Below are 9,558 nucleotides of genomic sequence, written 5' to 3'. Positions count from 1 at the left end.
GGTCAATCGTCGGGGTAGCTCTTTGTCGAAGGTATTGCCGACCGAGGGAGCAGCCCCGGTGCGGAGGAAGTGCACGACGGGGAAGCAGATTCGGTGCGGAGGTACTGGCCGATGGGGAAGCAGATCCGTTGCGGAGGTACTGGGCGACGGTGGAAGCAGATTCGGTGTGGAGGTACTGGCCGACGGGGAAGCAGATCCGTTACGGAGGTACTGGGCGACGGTTGAAGCAGCTCCGGTACGGACGTAGTGGCCCACGGGGGAAGCAGATCCGGTGCGGAGGTACTGACCGACAGGGAAGCAGATCCGGTGCGGAGGTAGTGGCCGATGGGGGAAGCAGCTCCGGTGCGGAGGTAGTGGCCGACGGGGAAAGCAGCTCCGAAAGGAGGTAGTGGCCCACGGGGGAAGCAAATTCATCGCGGTGGCCTTGGGTGGAGTGGAATGGGGAAAGGTGGGAGGTGGAGGCGGCCAGGCGGGGACTGATCCAAGGGGCAATTGATATAGTGCGCGGGGGAAGATTGTCACAAATACCCTTGAGAGATGGGGTTGTGTCAGACCTGGGGCCACGGGATACCTGACATGGCACGGTTCAGTACCCGATATGGGATGGGGCCTGTCTCATACTCATTCGGCATGTAACTAGTCGGATAGATCTAGAACTAGTTGGTATAGAAAGAAAATACCCGAGTAGTACTTGGTGTAGATTCTCAGGCTCATACCAATCTAGGTTTCCTTGTAACTTTGCCTCCCCAGCCTATATAAGGGCAGGCAAAGACCCCTCCAGGGGTAACAAACGCATAACCTAGCACATACGCCACCCACCTACATCCAAAGCAATACGCACCACCCAACAGGACGTAAGGTATTACGCATCCTTGCGGCCCGAACCTGTCTAAACTCTTGTGTTGCTTGCACCATCGTGTTCTTGATCTCGGTGTCTCCCCACATCAATCCTCTACCTAAGGGTATCCCAAGGTAGACGTGACGGTAAAACACCGACAGCTGGCGCCCACCATGGGGCCCAATTCTGACGATCTCCTTACGAACTCGATGGCTTCCTACGAATTTGATAACATCCTCGAGAAGGGTACTACCCTCTCCTTCGGAGCCTGGACCTTCGTTGCAGATGGATCCGGGGGCTTCACCAGTCATTTGTCTGATGAAGAAAGCACCAAACCTCCCCGTCATGACGATGGTCCCACACAAAACAACTCGCCAGCACAAGCTGACTCCATGCCAAACCTTCCTGAAGACCCACAGGAAGCCCAAAATTTTGATCTCATAAAAAGATACTGGACAGATCCAGAATCACCAACTCAACTACGAGTAGATAACTCCGATCTGCTCGATGGAATCGATCGTGTAATGAACAAGCTCTCCGAGTGTGTTAACATCGCGCAAAGCACTCTCCACGAGCGAAACGTCCATCGCGACACGCCTACAAACCTAGAACCACTAGAAAAATAAACAGATGATATCTTCACTCATCTGGACAAAATCGATAACATATAGCTGGATTGCATCAAGTTGTCAGAAGAAACCCTCAACAACAAAGAGGACGATCTTGACGAAACAAGTCCTAACTTCGACGAATTCTTGAACAATCTGGACCACCAGCCTAACACCAACCTCATCGAAGCAGAAAGAGATCCGTCAGACCAAGAGCTCATCAAGTACAAAAACAGTTTAGACCCTCTAGACGAGTTTTATGATTTAGATGACTGGTCAGATGACATTAACCTCTTCATGAAAGGATTATCTGATCCTTTAAGATCTGATGAACTTTGGCCAAAAGCCAAGGCAAAAGAAACCTTTCGGTATGCCTTTCGGTTGAGGGTAGAAGGGACATTTCTAGAAAATATTTTCGTTTTGGACGGCGTAGTTGCCGCCCATTGAAAATTTCGGGTGGGATGCCCCACTGACTAGGGGGCCCCACTTGTCGGTTCGAATTGAATCCCTGGAGAATGGTGCGCGCAATTGGGTGAAATCCAAAACTTTTCCTATATAATCCATATTTCTCTTTTCAATCCTTAATAAAAATTTGTAACTGGTATTTCTTCCTCATACGAACTCGGAATTTGATGATTCTTTTTCATAATTTTATATTAAATCACCCTCTTTCCATTTTTTTGTGTTATCCTAAAGTTATGTACTGTTATTCAGATCTTGTACATAATGCGTAGTTTGTTTCGCATAAGGACTTAAAATAAACAAAATGATTTTTCATAAAATAAAGCAAATATAAGTTCATTTTTTGTAGTTGGAAGGTAAATTCAACATTGTGTCCAAATTTGAATTGTATTTGAGTTCACATGTATTGTTGTGCTATGCAAACTTGAAACTTTGTGTTGACTTATAGGTAACCATGTGGGTGATGTATTCATTTGTGAACAATGTATGACCCGACTTTGTCAAAACTACTTGATTCTTTTTTTTACAAGATTATGAACCTAAATTATGTTGTTGTACTAGTTTGTACGATTTTCTAACAAACTGTTGATTTTATTTTTTTTTGTTCCTTAGACATAGATGTTTGAATTACCCATACCAAACAATTGAATTTTCATTCCATATGTAGAACTTTGCATATTCATCTATATATGATCGTGATTATATTTTTTATGCAATTTTGTGGGCTTGGTTGCTGTTATCCGGCGCCGGCTCTGTTGCCGGCTCAGTTGCTGTTATCCGGCGCTGGTTGTCTTCTCGGGGAAGCCACTAACTATTTACTTAATTGCCATTTTTTCGACCATCGCCATCCTCGCCAGTTCCACAAACTATCTCTTTCGACGGCATGATGCGTGGAGGTTTATCGTCCCGCGCTAGGCGGTCGCCCCGCTCCGACAACGCCAGCGACCTAGGGCACCCGCTGTCGTCCACCGATGCAGTCGGCGGAGGGGCTGCGGGCTCCCCACCGCGTTCCCAACATTCTCCGGCAGTGGTGGCACTGTCCCCCTCCACCCCCACTGCTTCGTCACCGCCCCGGGTGGTGTCCTCCATGGTCAACATTCCTACTGAGGCCTTCGACTCCGACTTCGACACCCAGACGGAGACGAACCTGGACGATGACTACCGGTGGGGTTATCGTCTTCCAGTACCCCGAGGCCCCGAATGAGGTTAGGGGTCATGTCGTGGGGAAGGCCAAGTCCCGCGCCCTGAGGGAAGACGACAAGAAGAAGTACAGCCGGCACCGAGTCTTGGCTCGGAATGAGGGCTGGATGCCATGAGCGACCGACGCCGCGCCCAACCATGCCTCGCCGGCGCCTTTGAGCCCTGTCACCATCGTTGCCGTGGTCCATTTCCGTCAGCTACCGCTCGTATGCAAAATTGATTTGTGTTCGATTACGAAATCGATCGGGATGTGAACTCCTTTGTTGTGTATATGTTCTAATTAATGTAATCATCATAAATTGTTGTTCAATTGTTTGTTGTTGCATATTAATGTACGTGTCGACCTCCAGGGGATTCTTAGCCCTTGGATGCAAAGAGTCAATGGCCGGGATCCGCAGTCAACTATTGGTAGAGTCAACAAAATGGTCGTCACGACCACCCGGTCCCTAGATGCTCATCCAGAATCCAGATCCCCAATCTTACTAGGCGGCGGAGGTGGCGGCAGTGGCGGATCCCGGTTCACGACGCTTGGTAAATGTCCTGCGGAGCCCCCGCAACTACTCTCCTCCGCCAATCTGGTCCTCATCCGGCAGAGCAAAGGCCTCATCCGGTGGTTTCAATCAGGCTAGTACCTCATCCGCAAGTAAGTCCTCTCGACCGCAACCATCAATTTGTTGATACGATATTACTACAGTTTGCAAAGTGATAGATTTGATTTTCCTCTAATACATGTTGAACTAGTTCCAATCCGGCCACTCCCTCATCCTGTTTTGTTTAGGAACCCTTTTAATATCGAGATGGACAAAAGTTGGATAACGAATGGGTGAAAATTCACACCTTCCTACACCCTTGGAGTGGAGCAATTCATGGAGTTTGTTAAGCAACAATCTCCTGAGCATGCCTATATAAGTTGCCCATGCACCTATTGTCTTAACCAAAGTCACAGGGCTCAGAAAGTTGTCCACGATCACCTTCTTCTGTTTGGAATGTCAGCTGCATATACAAGGTGGACTCATCATGGGAAATCTGCAATTGATGCGAATGTAGAGTTTTCAGAGCAGGTGCATCCACATGAATATGATGGGATTTGGGAATCTCACCAATATGATGGGATTCATGTTTCTGAGGAACCCAATGTTGGTAACCAAGAATTCCCAGATCTGGAGATAATATCAGAATTGTATGCAGCCGTAGAGGAGGATGGACAGGTACCAAATTTTACTAGGGTGCTCAAAGATTTGAAGCGGACGCTTTGCCCAAGATCTAGCCACTCAAGATTCTCCTTTCTTGTGAGGCTGCTTCGGATCAAGTCGCGCTACCGAATCAGCAATACAACATTCAATGCAAAATTGAAGCTGTTGTCCTCAGTATTCCCTGCCTCCAAATTACCTTCAACATATGATGAAGCAAATAAGTATCTTCGTGAACTGGGCCTTGGATACAACGAGATCCATGTGTGCCATAATAACTGTGTGTTGTTCAGGAAGACGTATGCCAACTTGGATGCCTGCCCAAAATGCAAACAATCTAGATGGGAAGACAAGGATGGTAAACGTGTTCCTCAGAAAGTTTTGAGGCATTTCCCCTTAATCCCAATGTTCAAGAGGATGCTCGGTTCAAGCCGAACAGCTAATGACCTCCAGTGGCATAGGACGAGGCGCGTACCGGTTGAGGGCCAAATGAGCCATCCTGCAGATGGGAAGGCATGGAAGCACTTCGACGACAAGTACAATTGGTTTGCAAAGGATGCAAGGAAACCTAAGACTTGCCATGGCTACTGATGGTTTCAATCCATTTGGCAACTTCAGCACGACCTACAGCATGTGGCCAGTGCTTGTTATGCCCTTAAATCTTCCACCATGGGAATGTGTGAATCCTGCAAACTGCTTCATGTCTTTACTGATCCCAGGTCCAAAATCTCCAGGAAAATATTTTGATGTATTCTTGGAGCCTCTTATAGAAGAACTTCTTCAGCTCTGGAGTGGCATCATGACATATGATGCTGCCAGTCGAACGAAGTTCGACCTGCACGCAGCTGTGCTTTGGAGCATAAATGACTATCCCGCATTAGGCACCCTGTCAGGTCAAACTACAAAAGGTTATTATGCACGTGTTCATTGCGACAAAAACCCATTGTCACGGAGACTAAAGAATAAGTTAGCGTACATTGGCCACCGTCATTACCTGCCAAAGGATCATGATTGGCGGAAACATAAAACGAAGTTCGATGGGAACACCGAGGAGCAGGAGGCACCTAGAAATTTCACTGCAGAGGAGGTTGCAGAGCTACTACAAAGGGTGAGCCATGTCCAGCCAGGTGTACAAGACACAGGGCTCAAGAGAAAGCATGGTGACAAAGGAGAGCGGGTAATTTATAACCGCAAAGCTGGGTGGTGGAAGCTGCTGTAAGCATCTAGGCCCTCAAGGTATGTTTCGGTGATTAATGACAACCATTATTGTGACTAATGAGTTTGTGCAGCTTAATAGATCATTATCGCTCATTTGGTCATATGTCAAAAGAGGCCCCTCAATTTCATTATCCAAAAAGGCGATCTTGGTATTCAACTCATATATATGTCAAGACTAAGGATTTTTCTAGTCCTAAGTGTCATAAGGTTGAGAAGGACACTTAGGTTAGTATAGGTTTTATAGTTTTGTAGTGATCGCACTATTAAGAGGGGTTAAGGCCAAGTAACTTGAGCATGGACATGGTCAATCAAAAATGGATGCACACTATGGTCACTCAGGTTCCTAGAAGTTCAAATAAGTGGTTCTCAACTTATATCTCAAGAATATTTGGATTTCATTCAAGACTCAAATCAGAAAAGACAAAATCAGAAAAAGTCTTTAACACCGGTTTAACCGACGCTTACAAATTTCTATACGTCGGTTAAACGAAGTCAGCAGAGTCTGGTCAAGTCAATACACCGGTTAAACCGACGTGTTTGAATTGAACGTCGGTGCATTGGTCCAGAGTTAGTTTTTCCAGGGTGTTTCAAGGTTCTATACACCGGTTAAACCGACGATGTTTGAATTGAGACGTCGGTGCAATTGACCAGTGAGATGGTTTTTCCAGGGATTTCTGAAGTTGTACTCACCGGTTAAACCGATGATGGTTTTGAGTTAACGTCGGTGCAGTTGTCCAGAGACTTGGTTTCTCAGTTGATCAGTGGACAACTACACTCACCGGTTAAATCGATGATACGTCGGTTAATCTGCCCAAGTTGTAACAGCTAGTTTTCAGAAGGGGCGGTTTACATTCATCGGTTAAACCGACGATGACTATTGGAGGTACGTCGGATTAACCGGCGCTACGCAGTTTTCTGGCAGCTTTTCTCCAATGGCTCTATTCGTGTGAGCTGCCTATATATACCTCTCCAATGGGTCATTTTGCCACTCTTGACACCAGGCAACATCCATACACTCATAATATAGTCAAGAGCCACCTTGAGCTTCATCCTTCACATACTTGTTCATTCAATCAATCAAGAAGCAAGACTAAGGACTTGAGTAAAGAGAAGCTTGTGTTCATCCGTTCTTGGTGATCGGTTCTTGCTCAAGTGAAGGCCCTAGCTTGTTACTCTTGGTGATTGGAATCACCTAGGCGATCTTTGTGATCGAGGTGTTTCTCGCGGAGCTTGCCAAGGATTGTGGGAGCCCGGAGAAGAAGATTGTACGTGGCTTGAGCTCCACCACGCCGGGATGATGAACGGAGACTCTTAGTGAGCGCCCAAGTCTCGGTGACATGGGAGGTGACAAGACTCTTAGTGAGTGTCACAACGTGGATTAGGGGTGTGTGCCAACACATCGACACCACGAAAAAAAATCCGGTTGTCTCTTGCAATCTCTCTCATTTCAAGCACTTACTTTCATGCAATCTTTCATGTGTTTGACCTTAAAGATCATAGCTTAGCTCTACCTTACTTAGTTTCATATCTTTGTTAGCTTGTGTAGTTTGCTTTGTTTAGCCGGTTGGTGAATTGAGCCTTACTAGCTTTGCATAAGTTAAGGTTGTTTTAACTATCTTAGAAATTTAAAAAAGGCCCAATACATCCCCCCCTCTTGGTCCATCGATCCTTACAATTGGTATCAGAGCCTCGTTACTCATTTGGATCATTAGGCTTCACCGCCTAGAGCTATGGCCAAGATGGGTGGTTCGCCGCCTCACTTCGAGGGCAAGAACATTGCTTATTAGAAAGTTCGCATGGTCGCATACCTTGATGCGATTGCCCCCGAAGTGTGGTTAGCAACTAAGACCGGGTTCACCGGAACTCCCACCACCGAACAACTAAAGTGGAATGCTAAGGCTAGAAATGCAATTTTCGAAGCCATTAGAGAGGAAGTCTTTGCTAGAGTAAATGGCATGGACTTAGCAAGTGATATATGGAAAGAGCTAATTGAAATTCATGAAGGCTCCACAAAAGTCCGTGAACAAAAATATCACTTGTTTAGAGCAAAGTATGATTCTTTTAAGATGCTTGCTCATGAAAATTGCAATGATATGTATTCTCGCTTGAATGTCATTGTCAAGGACATTAATGCTCTTGAAGTTTCTAAAATTGACAGTGGCTCCATCAACCGCAAAATTCTCATGCTCCTTCCGAAGCCCAAGTACAACATTATCAATGCTATGTTTCAAAAGGAGAATCTTGATACAATGGAAGTGGGAGAGCTTGTGGGCGAAATTCGCGCTCATGAAATGGGTATCCTTGGTATGTCCGAAGAGCCAACAACAAGCAAGTCAATTGCTCTCAAAACCAAGGCCAACAAGCACCGCAAGCTCAAGATGGTCAAGCAAGAATCTAGCTCAAGCAATGAAGAAGAAGATCATCATGAGAGCTCATCCGATGATGAAGAAGATGGGGAACTTGCTCTCATGATGAGAAAGTTCACACGCTTGAGTGACAAGATAAACAAGAAGGGTTACAACTTTGACCCCAAAAGAAGGATGTTCCGGCCTAGGGAAGATGTCAAGAAAAAGGCCACATCTCGCCCGATTGCCCCAAGCCGGACAAGAGAAAGAAGGACAACAAAGGCAAACATCGCCATGATTCAAGCGATGATGAAGAGGATGAGAAGAAAAATAAGAACAAGAAGCTTGGGAAGAAGAAGAGCCATGACAAGAAGACCAAGCTCTTCCCAAAGAAGAAAGGGCACACCAAGAGAAGCTTCTTGGTGGAAAAACAAGAGTGGCTGACCGATGTCTCATCAAGCGAAGATTCAAGTGATGAAGAAGACATAGTCACCATCGCCCTCACAAATGAAGAATCACCACTACCTCCGCCTCCCATGTGCCTCATGGCAAAAGGTAACACAAAAGTATGTGAGGTAGATAGTGAAGATGATAGTGATGAAGAGCTTGATCCTTATGAATTCACTAACCTTATTAATGAGTATACATCCGTCATCAAGAGGGAAAAGGGCAAAGTCAAGATTCTTGAGAGCACTCATGCCAAGTTAGAGCTTGCCCACTCCGACTTGCTTGGTAAGTACAATGACTTGCTCAAAAAGCACAATGAGTCACTTGTACTTGCTAAGCAAGTTGAAGAGAGCCACAAAAAGCTTAAACAAGAGCATAGGGAGTTGGCTCACAAGCATCAAGAACTTGAATTTGCCTATGAAGCAATTGACCCAAGTCTTGAGAACTTTGCTCATGAAACTATTGAAAAGGTCAATGCTTCTACTTCATGTGATGACCTACTCATTAATGCTAATGCCACTAATATTGTGCCCGAGCTTGCTCCTTCTAGGGAAAAAGAATTGATGGATCAAGTAGCAAGCCTCAAGAGTAGTGTGGAGAAGCTCTCAAGAGGAGAATATATCCACAAGGAAATTCTCTTCAACAATGCTCGTGACTATGGCAAGAGGGGTCTTGGTTCATTTCCGGAGCCAAATCAAGGCACTACTCCTTCTCCGGATATCAAGACTAGCTTCATCAAGGAAGTTGGTTCATATTGCCAACATTGCCAAGTCACCGGGCACCACACTAGGGAGTGCACCTTACCATCACGCCATCTTCCCACTTTACCTAAGAATTACTCATCAATGTTTCAAAATAACCATTTTCTTTTGAGTAAAGTGAAGGCCAAGGTGAAGGCCAAATTCATTGGCAAAATTGCTAAGGAGTCAAAGAAGAAGCTCCCCAAGCAACTTTGGGTCCCAAAAGCTCTTGTCACACATGTGCAAGGCCCAAAGCTTGTTTGGGTTCCTAAAACTCAAAAGTGAATTCTCATGTGTGTAGGTGAACTACAAAGCCGGTGAAAAACATTGGGTACTTGATAGTGGTTGCTCTCAACACATGACCGGCAATGATAGCATGTTCACCACTCTTGAAGACCCCGGCGATCATGAACATGTCACCTATGGTGATAACTCAAGGGGAAAAGTTTTAGGTTTGGGTAGAATAGCAATTTCTAAAGATTTATCTATTTCTAATGTCTTGTTTGTAGA

The 9,558-nt window shown here is 45.7% G+C and overlaps 1 protein-coding gene across 1 annotated transcript; it reads left to right on the top strand.

Annotated features, from left to right (window-relative positions):
- Positions 1–2,791: 2,791 nt before the first annotated feature.
- Positions 2,792–5,517, top strand: LOC120695276. The gene is made up of 3 exons (XM_039978566.1): positions 2,792–3,077; positions 4,102–4,843; positions 4,917–5,517. The coding sequence occupies exons 1-3, from the start codon at positions 2,792–2,794 to the stop codon at positions 5,515–5,517; spliced, it is 1,629 nt and encodes a 542-aa protein (XP_039834500.1).
- Positions 5,518–9,558: the final 4,041 nt, after the last annotated feature.

Source organism: Panicum virgatum, chromosome 2K (genome assembly GCF_016808335.1).
Source record: "Panicum virgatum strain AP13 chromosome 2K, P.virgatum_v5, whole genome shotgun sequence".
Taxonomy (NCBI): domain Eukaryota; kingdom Viridiplantae; phylum Streptophyta; class Magnoliopsida; order Poales; family Poaceae; genus Panicum; species Panicum virgatum.
The sequence above is the reverse complement of the archived record's forward strand: the minus strand, read 5'-3'. Positions and strand labels throughout refer to the sequence as shown.

Excerpts from the sequence above, each read along its gene's own strand:
- LOC120695276 (XM_039978566.1), top strand. The coding sequence starts at position 2,792 with ATGATGCGTGGAGGTTTATCGTCCCGCGCTAGGCGGTCGCCCCGCTCC. Across the intron at positions 3,078-4,101 it reads GGACGATGACTACCGGTGGG|CTGCATATACAAGGTGGACT; the intron begins GTTATCGTCTTC and ends TTGGAATGTCAG. Across the intron at positions 4,844-4,916 it reads TTCGACGACAAGTACAATTG|CACGACCTACAGCATGTGGC; the intron begins GTTTGCAAAGGA and ends TGGCAACTTCAG.